Source organism: Hyperoodon ampullatus (genome assembly GCF_949752795.1).
Source record: "Hyperoodon ampullatus genome assembly, chromosome: 12".
Lineage (NCBI taxonomy): Eukaryota > Metazoa > Chordata > Mammalia > Artiodactyla > Ziphiidae > Hyperoodon > Hyperoodon ampullatus.
The window spans coordinates 47067632-47092929 of NC_136925.1; the positions used below are offsets into that span (position 1 = coordinate 47067632).

The 25298-nt window shown below is 39.0% G+C and overlaps 1 protein-coding gene across 1 annotated transcript; it reads left to right on the plus strand.

Annotated features, from left to right (window-relative positions):
• NUS1 (NUS1 dehydrodolichyl diphosphate synthase subunit) lies at nt 1-25278 on the plus strand (the record flags this gene model as incomplete). The annotated part of the gene is made up of 5 exons (XM_079716535.1): nt 1-439; nt 15001-15126; nt 16410-16559; nt 20630-20729; nt 25188-25278. Exons 1-5 carry the CDS (start codon nt 16-18, stop codon nt 25276-25278), a joined length of 891 nt encoding a protein of 296 aa, XP_079572661.1. The 5' UTR covers nt 1-15.
• Nucleotides 25279-25298: the final 20 nt, after the last annotated feature.

A 25298-nucleotide genomic window follows, 5' to 3' on the forward strand; every position in this document is an offset into this window, starting at 1 on the left:
GGGCGCCACGAGAGTATGACGGGGCTGTACGAGCTGGTGTGGCGGGTGCTGCACGCTCTGCTCTGCCTGCACCGCACGCTCACCTCCTGGCTCCGTGTTCGGTTCGGTACTTGGAACTGGATCTGGCGGCGCTGCTGTCGGGCCGCCTCCGCCGCGGTCCTAGCGCCGCTCGGCTTCACGCTCCCCAAGCTCCTGGTTGTCGGCAGGAACGGCAGGAACCGCCGTCACCACCGGCATCCGCGCGGGGGGCCGACCCCGGCCGCCGCCCACCCGCGGCTACGCTGGCGCGCGGACGGCCGTTCCCTGGAGAAGCTGCCTGTGCACATGGGCCTGGTGGTCACCGAGGAGGAGCAGGAGCCCAGCTTCTCGGACATCGCAAGCCTCGTGGTGTGGTGTATGGCCGTGGGCATTTCTTACATTAGCGTCTACGACCACCAAGGTGAGACCGGGAGCGGGTAGGGCGGCCAGGGCATCTCCCGCCGCGGGTACCGCGCATCGGGCAGGTGGACCCGGGGCGCGTCGCTCGGCACAGCCATCCCGGCTCCGCGAGTTACCTCGTCCGGAGGCCCTTAAGTGTAAATTATGGTGCTGGCGCTTTCGAGGAAGGGAGATAGGCTTAATTGGACACCTACTAAGTTCCTGAATTCGGTTCAGTCGCCTTCTACATATTTAAAAATATTTCTTATTCGTTATAATGTCCCACTAAGGTGGCTGATGTTTCTGTACCCTTGTTTCACAAATGAGGGAGCTGAGATAACAACATTCATTGATTTGTCCAAAGTTAGAGAGGTAGTAATAGGAGGATTGAAATTTTAGCCAGTCTGTGCCTTTCCACAGATTTACCTTTTTGTTACACCGCAGTGGTTCTTCAGAGAGGCTCAAGGCACTGTTCTTAAGTCACAGCAGGCTGTGGAGGATTTATGCATAAGCTAAGTGGTTGGGGACAGGTGGCATTTGAAGTGAGTTTATGAAGAGTACGTGAGAGACTGGATAGACAGAAAGGAAAGTGGTCACCGTCTGTCTTCGGAAGTCTAGGATGTTGTGCGGTCCTTGATCCCCAGGGGCCAACACAGTACTTGTCCTCCCATAAGTTTTGGTTGAGGAAATTTTCACTGTAGGGAATTTTTGTAGGTACAAGACTTCAACATTGTTCGCGTAGCTACAAACCTAAAGCACAGTGCTAGGCATATTGCTTGGATGTTTACATTTAATTTCATGGATTCTCAGGCTTGTGGGGTGGAGGGTAGACACACTCACATGAGTGGCATGGGTAGCAATAAATGTTGGGAGTTAGTAACTGCTGTGAGAAGGGGGAAGAGAAATTCTCACTGGAGAAACTTGAGAAGTTCCTCCAGAGGAGATGGCGTTTAAGCCGGATGTTGAAGAATGAGTAGGAGATCAGGTTGGGGAAGGCTCTAGATGTCATGTTTAGGTTTCAGTCAAATCCTGAAAGTAATGGTATTTCCTTAAAGATAAGAATGGTTTAGGAGTATTGGTATGAAGGAAAGAAAACTAGTGTTTTAGGCTCTGTTCAGTACCTTAAATTACTGGTATGCTCACAGAAGCTACAACTTGATTTTTAATCTTTAAGTCTTTGTTAGACAGGCAGGTTTAAGTGTGACATTTTGTCAGAAAGGTTAGGTTGAGGTCAGACAGCACCTCTTGCAGGCTATTAGAGTAATCTTTGGTTGACTGATTGCCTTCCTTGCAGCCAGCAAGGAATATGGTGACTCATAGCCTGTTATCATCAAATGAAAATTTACCCTGAAAGGTAAAGTTTAATATACTCAGGGGCTGACATTTTATGGAGCTTGCCAGAACAGTAGAAATCACAAGACTGTTATAAGGCGATGCACTCTTTGCTTAAGCAATGCAGCAGAAACGTTGGGGGAAAAAAAAGTAAGTGAAGCAGAAACGGAAATTAATTAAAGCTGTTGAGCAATGTGGTGAATTCACTTTAAGTGAGTCACTTATATCCAGGGCATTCTTTTAAAGCAAGTACCTTTACCTTCTAGTAGAGAAGGAAAATGAATAGTTGAATAGTTTAAATTGGTGGCTGCCTACGAACGCAGATTATAATACTGCCACACTTCCTTGTTCTGGCAATTCCTGTTCTTAAATTGCTGAAGTGATTCAGAAATAGCCTGTGTCATATTCACTAAAAGAAAAATGATTGGTAATGAAAAGGAAGAAGTCAAGCTAAGCAAAAGGAGTTGTACGGAGCATTTTCAGTGCATGGACTCAAGAGCATTTTGTGTCTACTGGAAAAGCAATTTCAATTATTTTTTAAGGGATTAAGGTTAATTTCATTGTTTGAAATAAGAGGCTTTCAATTTACTCATCCTTGGTTTTGACTGATTGATTCATTCATTTAACAGGTGACAGATTGGGTGTGTGTTAAGTACCAGATACTGTTCTAGGCATGAGAGTGCCCCAGTGAAAAAAAACAGGCAAAAATTCCTACTCTCATGGAACTTACAATATTATAAACGAGTAAAATGTATTAGATCATAAAAGCAAAGAGGAAAAATAAAGCAGGGGACGTGGAGAGGAATGTTGAAAGTCAGTGGTGGAGTAGGGGGTGCAGTTTTAAATAGAGTGGCCAAAGAAAGCCTCCGTGACTTTCCATGACTTTTGAGTAGACCTGAAAGAGGTGAGTGATCAAGCCATGTGGATATGTGAGAAAAATTATTCCTTTTTCAGGGGAACTGTAAATACTTAAGCTATATTCGGTTTTCCCAAACTTTCACTTAAACCTATTTCTATGTAAATATTTAACTGATTTTAAAAATCCTATTGACATACTCTTAAACGTCAATTTATTGAGTACCTACTGGGATACAAAGAAGTAGAAGAAATTGTCTCAAAGAGTTTATACTCAAGTTAGGGATAGTTACTAAAAATTAATGCAAGCTAATATATAAATGCTAGTGAATGGAAGAGACTTTAAGGAGAAAAAAAGAGAAAAATCCCTGAGGAGCAAGGTAACCTCCATATGTCCATAGGAGGTGACATCTGAGATGGGCCTTGCAAAAATAGGTAGAATTTGGATTAGCATAATCAGTACAGTGTTCTTTGTGTGTGCGTGTGTGTGACAAAGAGAAAGAGAGAGAGAATGGGGAATTCCCCATTGGCAGCATTCCCATTAGAGTAGATTGAACAACAGCATCGAGCAGTGTGTTGGGATCAGTAAATATAATAGGTAAGTTTATGTAATGAAAGGTTGAGAAATGAGGTAGGATGAAGGCTTGGCCACCTGTTCTGGTTATCTGTAGCTTTGTAGCCTACTCCAAAGCATAGTGTTTTAAAACAATGTATGAGTTGACTCGGTTCAGGTGGACAGTTCTTCCTTGGGGTTGGTTCTACTCACAAGGTTACAGTCAGGTAGCAGCTGGGACATAAAGGCTTCTTATCATATATATAGTGCCTGGTTTGTGATGGCTGGAATAGATGAGGACAGGTTGGTCATCTGTCTTCACATGGCTAGCTTAAGTTTCCTCATTTAATAGTGGCCTTGGGGTAGTCATACTTCTTTTATAGGCGTTCCCAAAGAATTAGCCAAAGGTCAAAGCTGCAAGACTTCTTATGACCTAGCTTAGGAGATCATACAGTGTTACTTCTGCTGTATTCTCTTGGTCTGAGAAGTCACAGGTCTGCCCCAAATCACAAAAATAGAGAGGTAGACTTTACCTCTCGATGAGAAAATGGCTTATGCAGCAGGAGTCGGGGCTGGGGCTGGTGGCAGCCATCTAGGAGATGAGCTACTGTACCACCTTCCATTTTCCCCTGTCTTGTACCCCTTAACCTCCCAAATTTGTATCTAAATCAGTGTTCATTCTAATTATAGTTGGATTTAGATTATATTTAATTCTTAAACTAAAAAAAAATCCACTGATATTTACCTTGGTTTGACTCTGCCAACAGACTGATCTTTTCATTTTCATCTACCTGCACTCTTTCTTGATTATAGTCAAGAATTTCTGCAAGTAATAATTTCATCTGTCAGAAATTGGAGTTGTTTTCTCAGGTATTTCTTGAGCTCAGAATTCTAGAAGGGAGATTTGGCTATTTTGTCTACATTATTATAATTTAAGACCATAATTGGGCTGGTACAAAAATTCGAGTTTGGGGCTTTTGGTGCTGTAGCCTTAGGGGTGTTATGCTTGCCTGGGTTCACTTGAAGTACGCCTAGATCCAAGTTACCTACAGATACATTATTATCTTCAGTGATGGAACCTGTTCATGTTGCTCAGCTGTATTGGTGCCATGCTGAGAACCTTGCTGTAGGGCAGCAGTTTTCAAAACATGGTCTGTGGACCATCTGTGAATGAGTCATTGGGGGTGTTTATAAAAAATACAGATTCAGCACAGTTATTGAACAGACCAAATTAGGGGAGTGGGACCTGAGCATCTCTATTTTTATTAAGCTACTTATATGATACATTTGCACATTTTTTTTTTTTAGAACAGGAACCTTTTTTTTTTTTTTACAGTTTTTTGTTTGTTTTTAAATGTTATTTATTTATTTATTTATGGCTGTGTTGGGTCTTCATTTCTGTGTGAGGGCTTTCTCTAGTTGCGGCAAGTGGGGGCCACTTTTCATCACGGTGCGCGGGCCTCTCACTATTGCGGCCTCTCTCGTTGCAGAGCACAGGCTCCAGACGCGCAGGCTCAGTAATTGTGGCTCACGGGCCTAGTTGCTCCGCGGCATGTGGGATCTTCCCAAACCAGGGCTTGAACCCGTGTCCCCTGCATTGGCAGGCAGATTCCCAACCACTGCGCCACCAGGGAAGCCCTACATTTGCACATTGAAGTTTGACCCTAACACAAATGAAAGGATACCCTACTACTTGTATTACATCAAATTATTCATTCATCCTTCATGTTCCTTTTCATAAGTGAAGATAATCTTGGGTGGGTCTTAATATTAATTATTACTTAATATTACTTTTTTCTTTCTATTTTATTTTATTTTTTAATTAATTTTTTTGGAGTATAGTTGATTTATAATGTTGTGTTAGTTTCTGCTCTACAGCAAAGGGAATCTGTTATACATATACATATATCCACTCTTTTTCAGATTCTTTTCTCATATAAGTCATTACAGAGTACTGAGTAGAGTTCCCTGTGCTATACAATATGTCCTTATTATTTTATATATAGTAGTGTGTATATGTCAATCTCCTAATTTATCCCTCCCCCACCCTTTCCCCCCCGTAACCATAAGTTTGTTTTCTACATCTGTGACTTTATTTCCATTTTGTAAATAAGTTCATTTGTACCATTTTTGTAGATTCCACATATAAGCAATCATATGATATTTGTCTTTCTCTGACTGACTTCACTCAGTATGCCAATCTCTAGGGCCATCCATGTTGCTGCAAATGGCATTATTTCATTCTTTTTTAATAGCTGAGCAATATTCCATTGTATATATGTACTGTATATTCTTTATCCATTCCTCTGTCCATGGACATTTAGGTTGCTTCCATGTCTTGGCTGTTGTAAATAGTGCTGCAGTTAATTATTACTTAATATTACTGTAAATTGGAGTGATCCAGAATAAGGCATTGCCTTCTATGTGAGAATTCAGCAACAAAACAAATCTTTTGTGTTGCTCTTTTTAGTGTTATTTCCATAGTTGTAAATCTATACTAGGTATCGTAGGAAATGGATTTTGGATCCAGATTTCTTACACTAGAATTAAAAAGATCTGCCCTGTGTACTCCCAGCCTTCTCAACATATTTCTCACTATTTTACATGCCTTTTGCTGCATCCATAATTAGGTTACTTGATGTTTCCTCCTTCTGGAGGGTCCTTTTCTCCTTTTCTTGGCAAAGGGCTATCTAGCTGTCAAAAGGCTATCATTGATCCTTTTAAGTCTATCAAGACTGTCACCTCTTAGGTAGTCTCTCTCGGCTATTCCATTCCTAGTCTTGCTCTGTCCTTGAATCTCCTTAAATATTGTGCATCTTTAAAGGTACTTCCATTCTCCATTTTGTGAAGTAGTAGTCGTATGTATATGTGCCCGAACTTTCTTACTAGATTGTAAGCTTTGCAGATGCTAGCTGTCCTCATTGTTGCTTCACCTACAGATTGTAGCTTGGTGTTTGCATGTAATGAGTAGGTCACTATATATTCCTTGAATTGGAAGAAGGGGCTGCATTTCTCTTAGATAAGAATGATGAACTGAGTTGTAATTTGTTTCCGAACACCAGTACCCAGAAGCCTTAATTAAAATAGTGGGGGGAAATGAACATAGTTTGCCCTAGTTTACTTATTTGGCACACTGACACAGATGCTGTTGGGAAATATAATTTTATCAAGTGTTGTTCTCCTTACGCTGAAATACAGAGTTGCCAGAAGTGTTGAAAGTCTAAATATAAATGTGATTAGATTTGATATACAAACAATACACACTAGAGTACTTGTCTTCCCTCATGTGGAAACTCATGTAAGGGGACATTCTATTTCTAATCTTCACCTTTGTATAGTACATTTCAAAAATATACAGAATTTCACATTTATCTTAACATCCTGGGATGTCCTCTTCCCTTTTTCTACCAAAGGGCTAGCTACCTGTCAAAAGCTATCAGTAGATCCTGTACATCATTCTCACTATTACCTGCTAAGTAGCCTCTCTTGACTGTTCCATCCCCAGTTTTGCTTCGTCTTTGAAAAGCTCTATCCTGCTTTTGAACTGACTTTATTCTCTGAGTACCTTTCTATTTAACCGCACTGGATTTATGTATGAAAATAAACCTTTCCTTAATAGTAATAATTACTCTTTGTTGCGCTCTTACTATGCACTAGATGCTATGCAAAGAAGTGAATTAAATCCTTAGCACTTTTAGCAGTCAAGAAACTGAGACTTAGAAAACCAAGAACCCATATATAGGAAGGGGCAGATCTAGAATTTGAATCAGATTTTATTCCAAAGCTTTGGTACTTAAGCATTATGCTGTACTGACTTCCACTGAGAAGTGAATGTAACCACAGTACAGTCATGTTAGTACTCTTCCTGATTATGTTGTGTCATCTTAAAGTCTTGGTAAACTGGGTACTTATCTAGAGGTAGTAGAAATAATTTGTAAAAGATATTTAAAGGTAAATAGAATTTTCTTCATACTAATATAAACGTTCATCCTTTGAGTCGTAGGACACACTTGACTTTTTTGATCAACTACATTTAATTTTATGGAGCTCCTGCTCTGTACTGAACTGTTTCCTTGTCAGGTAAGCAGAGTCTGGGAAGACATTCTCATTTTAAAAATATGCAGCCAGAGGCTGAGAAAGCCCACTTGGCTAGTTTATTTTACACATCTCTCTTGCTAAAGAACTGGGACTTAAAACTTAGCCAGCGCTCGTTCCCGTATGCTGTGCCACCGTCACACATATCTTTCTTGGTACAACATGCTCATTCCACTATAATTGTTGTTCTGTGAGGTATCTTGGGGCTCTCTCTCTCTCTCTCTCTCTCTTTTTAACTTATGTATTTTATTTATTTATTTTTGGCTGCATTGGGTCTTCGTTGCTGCGCACGGTCTTTCTCTAGTTGCCGTGAGCGGGGGCTACTCTTCTGTTGTGGTGCGCGGGCTTCTCATTGCGGTGGCTTCTCTTGTTACAGAGCACAGTCTCTAGGCACGCGGGCTTCGGTAGCTGTGGCTCATGGGCTTTAGAGCGCAGGCTCAGTAGTTGTGGTGCACGGGCTTAGTTGCTCTGCGGCATGTGGGATCTTCCCGGACCAGGGCTCAAACCTGTGTCCCTTCCATTGGCAGGTGGATTCTTAATCACTGCATCACCAGGGAAGCCCTCCTGGGGCTCTCTCTTGAAATATAATTGTTTAATGGCTTGATTTATTTTGTTATGACTACTTCAGTCATGTAAAATTTTATTGGTAGATTTTTTAAAATTATTGTTCCATAAGTATGTTTTTTTCTCTGAAGGTTGCCTCTAATAGTGTTATAATTGGATTGTTAGAGAATTAAATGAGGGTAACCACCAGATAACTTACTTAGGTGTCTTGTTTAAAAGAAGAAGGTAGACTATTTCGAACGATGGGCTTTTATTTGCAAAAAAGTATTACTTTAATTCCTTAGCTGGTGAGATGCTTTGTAACCAGAGAGATTGGTTCAGTGTTTATCTCACTTTTCTTCCCTTCCTTTCCCTTGTTCTTATAAACACTTGCTGTTAGATATTTCTTTAAAAATCTGTTTCTATAGAAGGGAAGGAATAATCACGTAAAAGTTCAAATTTCAGATCTAAAAGAAATATTAAACGTGTATTTTGAAAGTCTGATTTTCTAGAATTGATTATTCAGTTCACGTAAATTTTAGAAGAAGCATTATTTAAGGGATACAGGTAAAATTTACTGATTGAATACTTGTTTAATTAAACTCTTACTTGGTTCCCTTAATTTGAAAAAACTATTACATCATGGCGTTATTACCCAGTTAATGTGTACATAGTTGATTGTTAGGGTAGACTGAATATTGAAACTTATAAATAATTCTAAAATGTAATTTTAACTACTAAAGACCCCAATAAGGTCTTTATATCCCGAACAATATATAACCTGATTGGTGGATAGGACATACTTAATTCCACTCTCTTTGAAATATTTTCTCTCCTGGCTTCCATGACGTCATGTGTGGTTGGATTTCTTCCTATCTTGCTGACTGTTCCTTCTGAGCCTTATGTCTGCCTGTTTTCTCCACTTCTAAAAGTTGAGATGTCCTAGAATTTTGTGCTGTATGTGTGCCCTTGTCTTTCTGATGTTCACCCTATCTCCTAGATCAGGGGTCAGAAAACTTTTTCTTAAAGGGCCAGCTAGTAAATATTTTAGACTTAGTGGGCTGTATGGCCCCTGTCACAAATACTCAACTTTGCCAATATAGTCAGAAAGTGGCCATAAAGGAATGGTGTGACTCTGTTCCAGTAGCAGTAGTTTGCTGACTCCTGTCCCAGATGGTTTTTCCAATCCTTTGGCTTTAACTGTCACCTGTATGCTCACACTCAGGTTTGAATCTCCAGTCCTTCTCTCTCCTATAATTCCAGGCTCCTGTATCTCACCCTACCTAACATCTCCACTTTGATTTCTTTAGGCATCTCAAATGCTTAACATGTCCAAAACAGTACTCTTGAATTTCCCCCCCTAAACCTGCCTTGCTCAGCTTTTTTCCCATCTCAGAAAATACTACTACCTTCCAACCAACTGCTCAAGCTAAAAATTTAGATGTGAGTCTTCTACATCATCTTCTACCTCTAATCTTGATCTTCTAGAATATATCCCAAATTTGCCACTTGTTTTGGTTCTTCATTGTAGCCGTCCAAGTTTGAGTTTTCATTATTTTTCACCTGGATTATTGCTGTAGTAGCCTCTTAATTTATCTTCAGTTCTGTTCTGACCCCTGTATAATCCATTCTTCACCCACCAGCAAAGTGATCTTTTTTGGTAATACTATTCAAACTGAATAAAACCTTCCAACGGCTTCCCATTGTACTTGGAATGTTTTTTGAATTCAGAGACCTTTATTGTTAAATAATGCAATTGTTAAAATAATCATGAGACTACCACCAAAGAAGGATACATGTTATACAAGTGAAAAAAGCAGGATACAAAGTTGCATGGTCATATATGCCAAGATTACACATGCATGTGGACAAAGGCCAGGAGATGTTAAAAACCAGAAATAATTGTATTATGATGGTAAGATTAAGGGACATTCAATTTATTAGGAAGGATGGTTAGGGGACATATCCTTATTGTCTAAACTTTGAACATCTTACACAGTTTTTAATACTAGGATTAAAAAAGGATATTTCTTAGGATATAAAAAGAAATCTACATTTGGTATAGTTAGTGTTTATCAAAAACACCAAAAACATTGTTGTCTTTCTGAGGTCCAGCTTTCCTAGCATAATATTTTATTCTTTCATGGAAATTGTAGGTTTTTCTGGGTGTGTGCATGTGTGTGTTTTAAAAAATTTCGGCTCTTTCATGTAGCTTTTCTATATATGTTTCCAGTTAGCTTACATGTGGGAAATTGAGAGTGCATGAGATATAGTTGTAGAGCAACAAGCATAATGTAAAATTCTTTAAGTCATTATTGCAAAAACATATTTTATATTCCCAAGTCTTTTTTTTTTTTTTTTTTTTTTTTTTTGCGTTACGCGGGCCTCTCACTGTTGTGGCCTCTCCCCTTGTGGGGCGCAGGCTCTGGACGCACAGGCTCAGCGGCCATGGCTCGGGCCCAGCCGCTCTGCGGCATGTGGGATCTTCCCGGACCGGGGCACGAACCCGTGTCCCCTGCATCGGCAGGCGGACTCTCAACCACTGCGCCACCAGGGAAGCCCTCAAGTCATTCTTAAAGAATTCAAATATCTGTTACCTTGTGACTTCTTAAAAGCCTTTTTAAAGAGAGCTCTAGTCTTAGTTTTTTTCAAAACATTCTGCTCATTTGGAAAGGGGTCAGCTTTATTTATTTTATGAAGTTTAACTTTTGGGGGAGGGAAATTCAAAATTTAATAGTAAGATGGATTTAGCATTGGTTATCAGCATTAGAAATAGTTACTGAACTGAATAATTAGCAGCCAGGAGACCTGGATTTCAGTCCAAAGTCTTAGACTCTTGACCAAGGACAATTGCTTGACCTTTCTGGGTCTATTTCCTCATCTGTAAAAGGATGGGATAAAATAATTCTTGCAGTTCATTATTATATAACTCTGTAAAATACAGGTTTCTCAAAAATTTGAGTATTTGCTAATGTTTTTCCCTTAGATTAGTTATTTCTAAATGAATACAATCTCAACTTCCTTTTGCATAAAATGACTTTTGTTATAGTTTCTTTACTTTTATTGATATTACATCATTTTGGCTTTAGTTTAGATTCTGTGAAGGCAAACAAGATTAATTATGATATGAGAAAAAGACTCTTCCACATATCAATATATTATGATATTGCCACAGGAGTTGCCTGTCTCAGTCAAAGGCATTCTTACAACTTGTTGCATTTCTTGTGATGTGAAGTGTGTAAGTGTAGACTTTGAATCCTGAAGAAAATTATAAGCTGAGAATATTGCTTATGGGAAATAAGATAAGTACCATAGAGTATAATCAGATTTCTGGATGGGGGTCAAGCTGTGAGGTATCAGGAATTATTTTGCTGGTAATCTATCTTATTTATGCATTTAGCACTTCTCAGAAGCTATACTTTTTAATTTCATGTCTTCATCCAAAGAAGCCAAGACAAAGGTTCAGTTTAAAATAACTTTATGGAGGTCTTCTTTATAGAAGGTACTTTGTGCGTCTAATATTTTTTCTTTTTAACAGAATTTCTGCCTGTATGCAATAAGGAAGTGTCTCCTTTTATTGTGAGAGTTTCCTGGAAATTTCTTTAAAATTCCATTCAGTGACATGTCCTTTTAGGTTTTGTTGTTGTTAGGTGGCACTCTGTGCACTGATAATTCAGTTTATTAAGTAAACGTTGAACTCCTGCTATGTGGAAGGTGCCTTAGGGGAAAAGAAATGGGTAAGACCCAAGTGCACAAGTAAGACTACAGTACAGTGGGGTGGGGGAGAGTTCAGCTGTAACTAATAAAAAGTAGAATATTGGTTTGTTAATGAATTTGAGCAAAATGTGGGTATTTGGAGGGAGTGAGGTAAGTCAGAAGAGAAATTGAGCCTGGCTCAATCTGGCTGGGGAACTCAGAGTTTTCTTGAGGGTAAATGACATTTCAGCTGGCCTGTGAAGAATTAGAATTTTATAGGTGTGGGGCTGGGGAGGTAACAAAGGATGAAGGTTGGAGTCACTCCAGGTGTTTGGCGGGGGGGCAGTATAAGGCAATCTAATTTGCTGGGGATAGAGTACTGTAGAGAAATTGGAAGCTTCAATTATTTCATAAACATACATTATTTCTACGTACCGAGTATGGAAGCGTAAGATGGAATGTTAATGCTGATCTGAGCAGTTTGTTCTTGATACATTAAGCATTTTGGGAGCCATTGAAGATAATAAAGTTGGAATGTGCCAGGATTACAGATGTACCCTAGGAAGATCAATCTGGTACTTAATCTAGTGATCCATGCTAGAAGGGGCAGGAAGACCCATTAGAAGGTGGTTCTGATATTACAAAGAAGACTATCGCTTGAAACAGTGGGGACAATGGACAAAGGGAAATGGGTACAGGGAAACATTGCTGTAGAAGAGTAAAGGGCTTAGTGTCTTAATAGGGCATTGGGGGTGGTGGTGATAATGCTAGAGAGTAGGGAGGATGCCTGGTTGACTGAGCAGGTAGTGATGTCTTTATTAGAAATAGAACAACAAGAAGAAGGGCTAAGGTTTTTTTTGTTGTTGTTTTTTTTTTTTTTTTTTTTTTTGCGGTACACTGTTGTGGCCTCTCCCGTTGTGGAGCACAGGCTCCGGGCGCGCAGCCTTAGCGGCCATGGCTCACGGGCCTAGCCGCTCCGCGGCATGTGGGATCTTCCTGGACCAGGGCACGAACCCATGTCCCCTGCATCGGCAGGCGGACTCAACCACTGCGCCATCAGGGAAGCCCAAGTTTTTTGTTTTTAAACAAAAATATAAACAGCTTTACAGCAGTTATGATTTTAAATCACCTATTGTCCCATCAACCTTACATATTTACTGTTCTCATATTACCTGTTCTCTTTTAGGCCTTATCCCTAAGTGCATATAAGTTTCACACTTACAGTACTGTTTCTTTCTTTTTTTTTAACCTGATGTAATATAAGTGTGTGAGAGCTAGCTTTAAAAGATAAGCTGCCAAGTTTTAGATTTGTTCATTTTCAGATACTTACAGAACTTCAAGGTAAGATTAGATGTTTGAATGAACTGAAAATGTTAGGAGCAAAATACTGATCCTGTTTTCACTTAAAATTTTAATATTTTGTTCATCATGGATGTTTTGCATTAATTTTAATTTTTAAAGACAGTTATGTAGATAACTTTACACCAAGTTATTATTAATCTTAATTACTGGGGTTTTTTTGTAAACTACCCTCCACCCCGTCCCCCCAGTTTTGTCTTATTCATATTACCCTGGTCCTGACGCTGAGTGGTATTAAAGTCCCGTAAGTGACTAGAACCAGAGAGGGAGGAGCACATGGACACGAAGAGGGCTGAAGAAGGAACTCTGAGGAATAATCTTCATTTAGAGGGAACGAGGAAAAGGATTCAGTGCAGAGTGAGAAGCGGCCATTCAAGGAGCAGATTGGGAGTTGATCCAAGGGAAGATACTCACAGGAGCTGGCATGAGGATAGGACTTTGAGAAGGAAACAGGTCTCTGACCTGTCATGGTCTTGCTGCCGACATTTATTTGTTGAGTGTCTGTTCTGTGCTAGCCTCAGGGCCCCTGTGTTTGTAAGCAAAACAGTAAGAGCCCTCCCCACGTGGTGCTTATATGACCTCTTTTGAACACCCTTTCCTCATGTCTCTTAATCACTTTTACAGTAACCCCACTTAAATATTCTATCATCACCTGTCTAAAACTAAACTTGTCTTTTCCTTCAAACCAGTTCTTTGTAGAATTTCCCTTCTTTTTAAAAATGTTATCATTTTCTGTTATCCAGGATTAAAGCCACAGAATTTTCTCTTTGCACCTCTAATCAAGTCATATTCTTTATTCTCTCAACTCGTCTTTTGTAGTGAATCCTTTTCCACAGCTTTATCAAATTATATGTGGAATATTGCAGTAGTCTGCTGCCAGGCTTTCTCTATCACCAAAAACCAAACTGTCACCAGGTTGGTTTTCCTAAATATAAAGATTTCCACACATTTCCACAGGAAATGAGTGGTTACCCATTGGGTAGGCAAAATGAATAAAAATTAGGCTTATTCCCTTGCCCCTTTAGTCAAATCATTTGTACCAGCAGCATTTGTCTGCCTTTTGAGCATTCAGTGCTTTTTTTCTTAAGCATCTTCCCCATCTAACTATCCTCTCCATTTTCTTCTCTTTAACTTTCTGAAGTCAGCTCAGCTTAAGTCTTGCTTGTTTTTTTTACAAAGTGTTTCCCTACCGAAGGAGACTGCTTTCATCCTTGAACTGCTATTACACATATTCAACCGAGTTGCCACTATACAGCATATTCAGCAGATTCTGTGCTATTTTATATATATACTTATTATGTTCTCTCTCCCAGTTAATCTTTGAACTGTTTTAAAGACAGGACTGAGAATACAGAGAAGGAACACTTGATAAAGATCAAAAAGGCAGTGGCCACTAGAAAGCTGGCCTCTCTGAAAATAGCCAAATTGTTTTTAATTAGAGCTCTCTGTATTAGTTTTATACTAAATGTATGTCACATAGTTCCTTCATCTTTCTCAGTGATATGATAGTAATTATAGTTTTAATTTTTCTGTGCATGGTTGGAGGATCAGAAACAATTTTATGTAATATATTTTCATGCTTTGTTTGAATTTACTAAATTTTGCTTTCTGTACTTTTGTCTATTCTCTACTTTTTACATAATTCATATTATTTATTCTTACCATAAAAACAAATGAATCAAATTGAGGTGATGGTATTGTGTGCACAGAGTAAATCTGTAGGGGAATTACATTAGGCTGGGAGAGAGGAAGATAGAAGCTTTGGATCACTGCTGCAGTTTATAAGTTCTCTGACAAGTCTCTTAATGGTCTTACTGAGACTTGGGTATCAGTTTCTTAATCTGTAAATAAAGGTGTCAAGTAAATGGTCTCTTAAAATTTCTTTCTAGGTCTAAATTTCTCTCATATTCATATTGACACAAAGTTGTTACCCCTGTCCTTTTTTTGACTTTAGCCCAAAGCCAGACTTTTGTAATAACAGAGTTTTGTTGTCATGTTTTCCTTTCAGATTCTAGTTGAGGATTAGTCATCAGTGATTCATTTGGAAATTGTTCAGTTCTGGATCCAGTGTTGTTTTCACAACAAGCATCCGTTAATCACTGAAGAGGATAAATTAACCTAGTTGGGATTCCCTTTTTTTTCTTTTTAAGGTATTTTCAAAAGAAATAATTCCAGATTGATGGATGAAATTTTAAAACAACAGCAGGAACTCCTGGGCTTAGATTGTTCCAAATACTCACCAGAGTTTGCAAATAGTAATGACAAAGATGATCAAGGTAAGCGTTAGTGTAAAATTGAATATTTAACATATGCAGATATGTTTTGTGTTTCAAGGCAGATTCTGTTACTCATTCATTTACTTATTAATTTTACCCTGTTAGTCTTTATTATCACCATCTTTAATCATCAGAGTTAGACTTTTCCTTCTTCATCTTGTTAAAAGATAATATTCAGAAAAAGATAAAATCATGACTCATGGATATTAAAAAATAAACACGTTAAAGATTTTATTTAACTCAAACAACCAGGAACCAGGTAGATTTTACAGCCAATTCAAAGAGAATCCAAAGAATGGAGATATTTATAGATCAGAAATATTGAAATAAATATGTGAATAGAGGCAAAACTTGTTTTTCAATGGGATTAGAATGAACATAACTGAACCTCTACCAGGCAAAGAATTGCATAAACAAGAATTGGACATTGGGACTTCACTGGTGGTGCAGTGGTTAAGAATCTGCCTGCCAATGCAGGGGGACACGGGTTCGAGCCCTGGTCTGGGAAGATCGCACGTGCTGCGGAGTAGCTAAGCCTGTGCGCTACAACTACTGAAGCCCCTGCGGCTAGAGCCTGTGCTCCACAACAAGAGAAGCCACCGCAATGAGAAGCCCGCCTAGTGCAATGAAGAGTAGCCCCTGCTTGCCGCAACTAGAGAAAGCCCACACACAGCAACGAAGACCCAACACAGCCAAAAATTAATTAATTAATTTTAAAAATTTAAAAAAGAATTGGGCATTGCTATCGGTTACCTAGAATCCTATCAATTGTAAAACAGCTCCACAGAATCAGAATTTGATAAGGTGGATGTGTGTGCTATAGACAATTCATATTCTATTGAAGCACATTTTTTTCCTATAGTCTTCATTTTTGTCTTCTATCTGTGTTATTGCTGACTGTACTATAATTGTAGATGGCATTTTGAGTAGGAAATTGTAAGTTACCCTATAATTAAAATTTCTGTTTTCTAGAGGGTTTATTCACAGATACAAGGTCATTCTGAGCACTTTGAAAAGAAGGCTGTATGTAAATATATACACAAATGTTATATATTGGTTCTTCAGAGGAGAGTAGCCAGGTATGTTTTGATATTGAAATTGAAGGGCTTAAAAGATTCTTGTTTACTATAAGAACTGTAGTTTTATTTTAGTCTGAGCTTAATATTTCTTAATATCATAGGTTGTAGACCCATGATAAATGAAAATGTACATAGTCCTTAAGTTATTTTGAAATATATCTGAAAGAGGGTATTTTTTAAAATATCTTGTTTTTTTTTCTCCAGTTTTAAATTGCCAATCGGCAGTGAAGGTGCTGTCCCCAGAAGATGGAAAAGCAGATATTGTGAGAGCTGCTCAAGACTTCTGCCAGTTAGTAGCCCAGCAGCAAAAGAAATGCACAGATTTGGATGTAGAAATGTTAGACAGTTTACTTAGTAAGTCATATATGGTTGTTCTTAGTTTTGTCCCACAAGGATACAGTATGAAGGAGACTAAGTTCCATTTTATTGTTGTTGTCATTATACTTGTTATGTTTCTGAAGTCTAGAGACACACATGTGAAAATAGTTTTGAGATAATGAAATTTGTATTCCCCTCACTTGCATGAGGAATTATTGGTAAAGGAGAGGATCCATCTAAAAGGATTTGGGGGGAAGTGATGAATATTCTTAAAAATAGGTCTTCTGCTTCTGCCTCCCTCTTCTAAAATTTATTTTGATTTATTTTTTTCCAGTTTTATTGAGATATAATTGACATACAGTGTTCCTCATTCTTTTTAGTTTGAACTCTCTTGAATATTAAGTTTGAACTTAATAGCTATTTAGGAAACAATCCCGAGAATATTATACTGCTATCATCCGTGACTCCTTTTTTAGTATTCCTTCTCTTATGTTATACCAACTTTACCACTATATTTGTCACGTTATACCAAGTGTAACATTATATTTTATCTGTTTTTCTTCAATTGTTTATAAAAGCCTTTAGTTTGCTTATTCTCTCTAAAGTTCCCTAGGAACTTTTTGCCTTAACTTTATGGTCTTTTTTGCTTATTAACATTATCCTTGATCCTTTTGAAGAAAGGCAATATTTCTAACAAATTCATGTCTGTTGATAGCTTCTATGGCCATACAATTTCAGACATATTTTTCATTCATTCACATAGGTGAATACTTTTTAATCATCCATTTTCTAATTCTCAGTCATTTATTTAACTCTTAGTTCTTTGTTTCTTCTGCTTTGACATGTCCATTACAGAGCACAGTCCCTCTCTGGCCTCTTGGTCTCACTAACTCCCTACTTTCATTGACTATTCACTTCTTACCCTACTTTCCTATTCTCTGCTCTGTCATTGCCTAACTATTCAGGCTGAATGAATAGGCTTCACGTAAACCATTGTAGGAGTTCTCGAGGCAGAGGTTACTGGGGTGTTAACTGTTTCCTGTTTCCTATAAGGCCCCAACCAGAGAGTAGTTTTGAGGATGTCCTAAAAGTGATGCAGGGACCAAAGGTAGTCCTTCAGATAGCCTTTGGAGACCATGTATTGACTGCAGGGGTTTTAGACCCATGATAAACAAAAATATACATAATCCTTAAGTTAACTCATTAATCTGACAGAAGCAAACCCTCAGTATTGTCGCCCCCAAAAGTTCCCTTGTGACTGCAATTAATCTCCACTCTTATTGCCAATATGAAGCAACTGCTTTGTTTTCTTCTAGAATTTTTATAGCTTTAGCTATTATATTAAGTCTAATCCATTTTAACTTAATTTTTGTGAATGATGTGAGGTAAGGGATACCAGTTATTTATCCACTACCACTTGTTGAAAAGACTGTGTTTTCCTCCTTTAATTACTGTGGCTCCTTTATTGAAAATCAGTTTTTCATGAATCTCTTGAGTTTTTTCCTGGACTTTCTATTCTATTCCATTGGTCTCTTTGTCTGTCCGTAAAATGCTGCAGTGTCTTGATTACTATAGCCTACCGTAATAAACTTTGAAATTCAAGTAGTGTAAATCTTTCAACTTTGATTTTCTTTTTCAAAGTTTTAGCTATTCAGGGTCCTTTACATCTTCATATACATTTCAAGATGAGTTTGTCAATTAAAAAAAACAAACTGTTTTAATAGGGATTGAGTTGAATCTGTAGCTCAATTTGGGGAGAATTGCCATCTTCACAGTCTTCACTATGTTCATCTTCCGATCCATGAACATAGTATATCTCTCCATTTATTTGGGTCCTAATTTTCCTCATAACAATGTTTTATAATTTCAGGGTATAGAGTTCTACCTTTTTCAGTTTATTCCTAAGGCTTTTATTCTTTTTGATGCTACTGTTAATGAGATTTTTTCTTAACTTTATTTTCAGATTGTTTGTTGATAATATATGGAAATACAGGTTGGTTTTTTTAATACTGATTTTGTATCCTGCTTTGCTGAAATTCACTTAGTAGTTCTAGTAGTTGTTTTTGTAGAGTCTTAGAATTTTCTAAATACAGGATCATATTGTCTATAAATACAGATGACTACTGCTGTCTCTGCTCAGTTTTTCTATTTTTAATTTTATTCTTTAGTCTGGCATTCTGTGTCTGCATAGTTTAATGTGTCAGACAGTGGTTTGCACACTGGTTGTGCTCAAACACCTTAAATTTGTAAGGCTTCCAAGATCTTTGTGTGATGTTGGAGGGTGCATTCAAGTCAGTTCTTAGGTCTCCTTGGCTGTTACCTTTCACTGGACTTTCTTGCCACCCTGTCCTGCCTGCCCTCCTTCTTCCCTTGCATTTGGTATTTTCCTAGTCAGCCTGGATATATGGAGAGCTTAAATGAACCAGTGTTTCCAGCATCTCCTTGTTAAATTTCTGTCCATTGTTCTGCTTGCCCTAATGGGGGGCTACAACCTCGGGGTAACAAAGCTGTGGGTTTTCCTCATTTGTTTCCTTTTGAGTCCATAGGTTTTCACCATTGCTCCCTCCCTCCTGCCCACAACCTCCAAATTGAGTCCATATATTTCGGCTACAGCAGCAAATCTGCTAGCTTTTGCTGTCAGTCCCCTGCTGGTAAAACTGCTGTTTCCTTCAGTTGATGGAGATAGAGACATGGGGGTTGGGAGCATTCCCAGGCAGGAAGACCAAAAGACCTACAGTTCTTACCTGAAGCTCTAGCTGGTGTTTTGTTTTTTAAAAGAATAGTAATCTGCTCTGGTTAATATCCAGTGCTCTTAAGTGGTTGGTTTTGTCCAGTTTAATACGTGTTATCTTTGGAGAGGATTCGTCACCCTCTTCACACCACTATTAGCCAGAAGTCCCTTCTTGCCTTTTCGTTGTGTGTGTACTAAAGAGGATTTGCTTTTTTAGCAGGAAGAAGAGTACGTGTTCTACTTAGTCTATTCACTCTGCCAACATAGACTTTTTTTGTGTGTGTGTGTGTGTGGTACGCGGGCCTCTCACTGTTGTGGCCTCTCCCGTTGCGGAGCACAGGCTCTGGACGCGCAGGCTCAGCGGCCATGGCTCACGGGCCCAGCCGCTCCGCGGCATGTGGGATCTTCCCGGACCGGGGCACGAACCCACGTCCCCTGCATCGGCAGGCGGACTCTCAACCACTGTGCCACCAGGGAAGCCCAACATAGACTTTGTTATGGAAATAATTCTTTATTACTGATGAAGGGACCTGTCTAATCCAGTCTCCTTATTTAACAAATGAGGAACTAAGCCCTGGAGAGACTGTGTGACCAGAAAATTAGTGGCTGAACTGAGGTTATTAGAAGCTGTTAAAACCTAGGTCTCTTGGATTAAAGCATCTTTTCTGTTATACCAGTGATTCTTTATTTTAAGATTTATTTTACTTTATTTTTAAGCCGTTGAAATATTTCTATCCCATTTTTCTCTCAAGCCAGATCTTATATGGAAACCAGTCTGTGAAGCAAAAAATGGCCAGAACTTGGTTGAGGCAGGTGTACAGTCTCCTTTTCCCCTCCTAGGGAGCTTGGGCTCTGGGGAATACTGAGAACATTTGTACTATATAGCTAGAAGTTGGTCTTTCTGGAGTTGGTCTTGCTCTGTAAAATCAGAGCATGGGGAAGGAAGGAGAGTCGATAACTTTTAAAGTTTCTTTTCATCTCTGAAGTTATTTAGTTCTGTGGCCAGAATAAATATTAAGTCCTTAAAGCAGTGAGGGTCCCAGGATGTGAAGAGAACACTTAAGTTGAGTCTTGAAAGATAGATGGGATTTGGGGGCTACTTGTAGGGTTTAGGGTGGGAGTTGTGTTACCTCTCCTTATCAGGTAATCAATCCAGTTAAATGGCCTTTAGAGAAAACTTCCACATTTGGAAATAACATAGATATAAAAGTATATGTTGGGCCGTGGAATAGGGGTATGGAAACATACAAATAAAGCTTCTGAAGAGAACAGATACATAAAGCATAAGAAACCAATTTGATGAACAGATTTTGCCATTGGTCGTTTTTTGGTAAGCAATGTGTATTAAGTTCATGTGTCTTTTTATCTTTCCAAGGTTCAAATGGTTTCCCTGATCCTGATTTAGTATTGAAGTTTGGTCCTGTGGACAGCACACTAGGCTTTCTTCCCTGGCACATCAGGTTGACTGAGATTGTGTAAGTAATTAAAAGTGTACTGACTTTGGTTTGATCCAGCAAGAGTTTCTTGAACCCAGCACTGTGCTAGATGTGGTGGGAATTCCCAAAGAATTATAATACTGGATCCTTTCCCTCAGGTATTTGACCGTATCAGTGGTCAAATAAAAACCTGTATCAATGGCTCAGACACAAGAGAGCATGTGGTTGTGCAAATGTTTGGTATTGAAACTAATCATCGTAGGAGATCAGGAGTGAGAGAGAAAGCTGTGGGCCAGAGTTGTTGATTCCACAGAAAAGATGTGACTTGATCCAGGGTATATAAAATGGGTAGAATTTTTGTAATTAAAGAAAAGGTGGGAAGTGTAGGGGGTGAGCAAGGAAAAAAAAAAGAAAAGCTGGGGGGGAGGGGCAGGGCGTGAACATCACGTTTGAAAGAAATAGGGAACTGGCCACACCAGCACAGAGAGTTAGTGTTAGAAAGCAGTATAAGGTGAAATCAAATTATTTGGAGGTGTTGACATTGGGAGTGCTTTAAATATCAGCATAAGGAATGTGTATAATTGTTTAGAGAGGCAGTAGGAAATTGATGAGCCTGTGGGTAATGTGGGAATGGTGATTCTGGAAGATTTGTTGGGCAACTATGTACTAGAGTAGATTGGGTTTGGGCAAGGGTGAGGTAAAAAGACAAGTGATGAGGCCATGCCTATAATTTATGGGAGAATACGTTGATGAGAATGTAACTGCTTATTTGGCAAACTTTTTGTATAAAGGGCCAGAGGGTAAACATTTTAGGCCTTGGGGGCTGTATAGTCTCTTGGAACTGCTCTTCTCTGTTGCCACTAAACACTTGCTAGTATAGCTAAACAAGCATGGACAGTATGTCAACAAATGTGTGTGACTGTGTTCTAATAAAACCTTGTTTACAAAAAACAGGTGGCAGGCTCCTGGGCTGTAATTGCAGACCCCTGATTTAAAATAAAGGAGAGACTTAGGAGCCTTAGAATATATTTAAATTCTGGGTCTTAGGAGGAATATACTACAAAGTTTCTTTCTCATGAGAACTAATTACCAAGTATACTTGCAGGCGTAGCACTTTACTCTCAATAATTGCAGTAAAAACTAGAGTAGAAATGAAATGATTCCTAAGTTCTTAAGCCTAAGTGACTGGGTGAATTGTGGTGTTATTGAGACAAATGGGAAAGTCAAGGGACCATTGATTTTGAAGGGAAGATGTTGAATTCAGGAATAAGAAGATTTTGAGGCCAGAGTCTGTTTAGATGGAAATACTTAAGAGGGCAGATGAAGATGTCGAATTGATGCTTGGATGAGATGTCAAGGCTAAGGATGGATCTTTGGGAGTTGTCAGTACCTAGGAAGTAGAAGTAGTTGAACCTGTGAGAATAGAGGACTTCCCTAATGTGTTCATAGAAGAGAACAGTACCAAGGGGTCCTGTATGAAATGCTTCAAGCTGGGGGCAGGAGGGAGACGAAAAGAACACATAGCATGTTAGAGTCAGAAAGGGCTGTAGGTCATCCGGTACTGCCTCCTTATTTCATAGACCAGGAAAATGGGGAAGAGACATTACTCAGGCTTGTAATAAAGTGGAATTAGAACCCAAATCTCCAAACTCTGGGTTTCTTTATGGTGATATGTGTTTCTCTTATCTCTTCCTCCCCCCACCCCAAGGGGTTTTCCAAGTCATTTCAGGTGCCTTTCAGGTGGGCTCTAAGAAAGGTAGCAGTGATATTTTGTGAGGTTGGGAGTGGTTTGGTAGGAAGAGTATGTCTTAGAACGTAGATCTTGGTTTGAATCTTGGCTATGCAGCTTGGTAACATGACTTTGGAAAGCTATTGAAACTTCTCTATATTTGTAAAATGGGCATTTTAATTCAGAGTTGAGGATTTAAATCTGATCATGGGCATCAGATCCTGGCACCTAACAGGCTTTCCCACAGATCTTTGTACATATGTCTGTTATAGCTGTATAATGTTATTTTGAGGTTTGCTCTATATTTGTCTTCTGTCCACCAGACTGTAAGCACCGTGATGACAGGAAAGGTGTCTTAATCACAATGTAGAGAAGAAGACTGGAGCCCTAACGGGACAGACCAGGAAATAACAAGACTGCTTCTGAGTCACTGAGGGGTAGTGACACTAAGTGCTTCTTGAGGAGTGATAGAAGATGAGGCTGTTGATAAAGGGGGTAAAGTGAAGACAACCTAGGAAAGTGGGTAGTTTGAAGAAGACATTGGCAGCAAGCTTTTAGCAAAAAGAAAGTCGTTACATTTGTCCTTGAGAATATCATTTCAGTAGAGTGAATAAGATAAAAGATTGATAGCAGAGATTATTGAGAGATAAGGAAATGGAGGGAAACTGGAGGTTTATTTCAGAATTCTTAGCAGTAAGAGGAAGGATAAAGATTATATGTCAGTTATATCTCAATAAACCTGGCGAGGGAAGAAAAGGAAGGATAATGAAAACATAGCTGAAGAGAACCACAGGGTCAGGCAGGAGTTCATTATGGTAGGTTTGTTTAGTCCTTTTCTTCTGTTCATGTTACTGTAGAATTCTTAATGTGAGTCTTGTAATTTGACTGGATTTTGGCTCTGATACTGTTTGAAATGTCCAAAACATCAAAGTAAAACTGTATAAATTAGAGATTTTTTTTAATGTTAACTATTGAAAATTATTTTAAGTCTTTAAAATACTTAAGGGGAAACCCTCTAACTGTATATTCACTTTGTCTTAAAAGAGCTTGTCTTCACATTGTAGTTGCCCCCTTGAGCAATCGAAAATGATGGAGATAAATATTGTTCATTTATTGGTTGCTCACCACATGGCTTCAGTAATCATCATGTGGGGAAGCTGTGTTGCTCTGCCAGCATTCAGCCTGACTTTTGTAAACTGTTCAAGTAACACTGGCTTTACTCTGACAAAGCCGAGTTCTTGAAGTAAATTTGAGTGAGATCCTTTATTAGCTCTCCAGTTTTGCATTAATCTGGACTTATGCTTTAATAGATTCTGAATCTCTCTAGCCCTACACTGTGCCTTCATCTTGGAGGATAAAAGAATATTCCAAAGTATAAAAGTGTCAGAATTGAAAATGGTCTAACATTCCAATGAATTCATTGTAAATTATGTCTGTTAGTAATTTTCACTTTATCCTTAGAATTAGAAATATAATGTAAACCAACAAGGACCTACTGTATATATAGCACAGGGGACTCTACCTGATATTCTGTGATAACCTATATGAGAAAAGAATCTAAAAAAGAATGACTGGGCTTCCCTGGTGGCGCAGTGCTTGAGAGTCCGCCTGCTGATGCAGGGGATGCAGGTTCGTGCCCCGGTCCAGGGAGATCCCACATGCCGCGGAGCGGCTAAGCCCGTGAGCCCTGGCAGCTGAGCCTGCGCGTCTGGAGCCTGTGCTCCGCAACGGGAAAGGCCACAACAGTGAGAGGCCCACGTACTGCAAAAAAAAAAAAAAAGAATGACTATATGTATATGTTTAACTGAATCACGTTGCTATGTACCTGAAACTAACACAACACTGTAAATAAACTATACTCCAATAAAATTAAAATACTTTAAAAAAATCCCTTTAAAATCTCAAAAAAAAAATAAAAGAAATGTAATGTATAAATTTTTTGTTCAAATGGTCCATAGATCTGTGTGAGCAAAGGGTAAGTCTTATCATCCTAAGTAGATTGCCTTCAGAAAGGTTGAAGTCCAGTGCAACGTTTATGGTACTTTGCCACTTTCGTGCTTGCTTTAGTCTTTTGTAGACTTACCTACCAGTTGTGTTTTTGTTTGTTTGTTTTTTTGCGGTACATGGGCCTCTCACTGTTGTGGCCTCTCCCGTTGCAGAGCACAGGCTCCGGACGCGCAGTCTCAGCGGCCACGGCTCACGGGCCTAGCCACTCCACGGCATGTGGGATCTTCCCGGACCTGGGCACGAACCCGTGTCCCCTGCAACGGCAGGCGGACTCTCAACCACTGCGCCACCAGGGAAGCCCTCACCTACCAGTTTTAATAAATTTAAATAAATTTCATCAGCAGAATCTTGCCTTGTGTTCTTTAAGAGTAGTATAGAAATTCATGGTTTAGACACAAGTTTTTTCAAAGGAGGGAGATGAGATCTATCAGATGACATTTATGCCTTAGATGCCTGGTGGTGCAAGATTGTTAGGGAGCCTCAAAAATAAAAATTAGAAACTTGGAAATAAAAAAACGTTCTGAATCTCCATCTCACTACAAGTTGCTTTTCTCTTCTTGTGGAAGGAGGAATTATTTTTTATTTGAACTGTTTCACAGTGAGTTTAACAATCATTTAGTAGAAATAGTTTGACGTACTCTAGGCTTATAATTTACTTTCTTCTGTCCTTAATCTTTTTGGTCATTATCCATCTGGTTCCCCCTCCAAATTACAGCATATCATCTAATTGCTTTTTTTCTCCTTTTATTTTTTTTTTTCAGCTCTTTGCCTTCCCACCTGAACATCAGTTATGAGGACTTTTTCTCTGCCCTTTGTCAATATGCAGCCTGTGAACAGCGTCTGGGAAAGTAGTGATCCCTGGTTGTGTAATT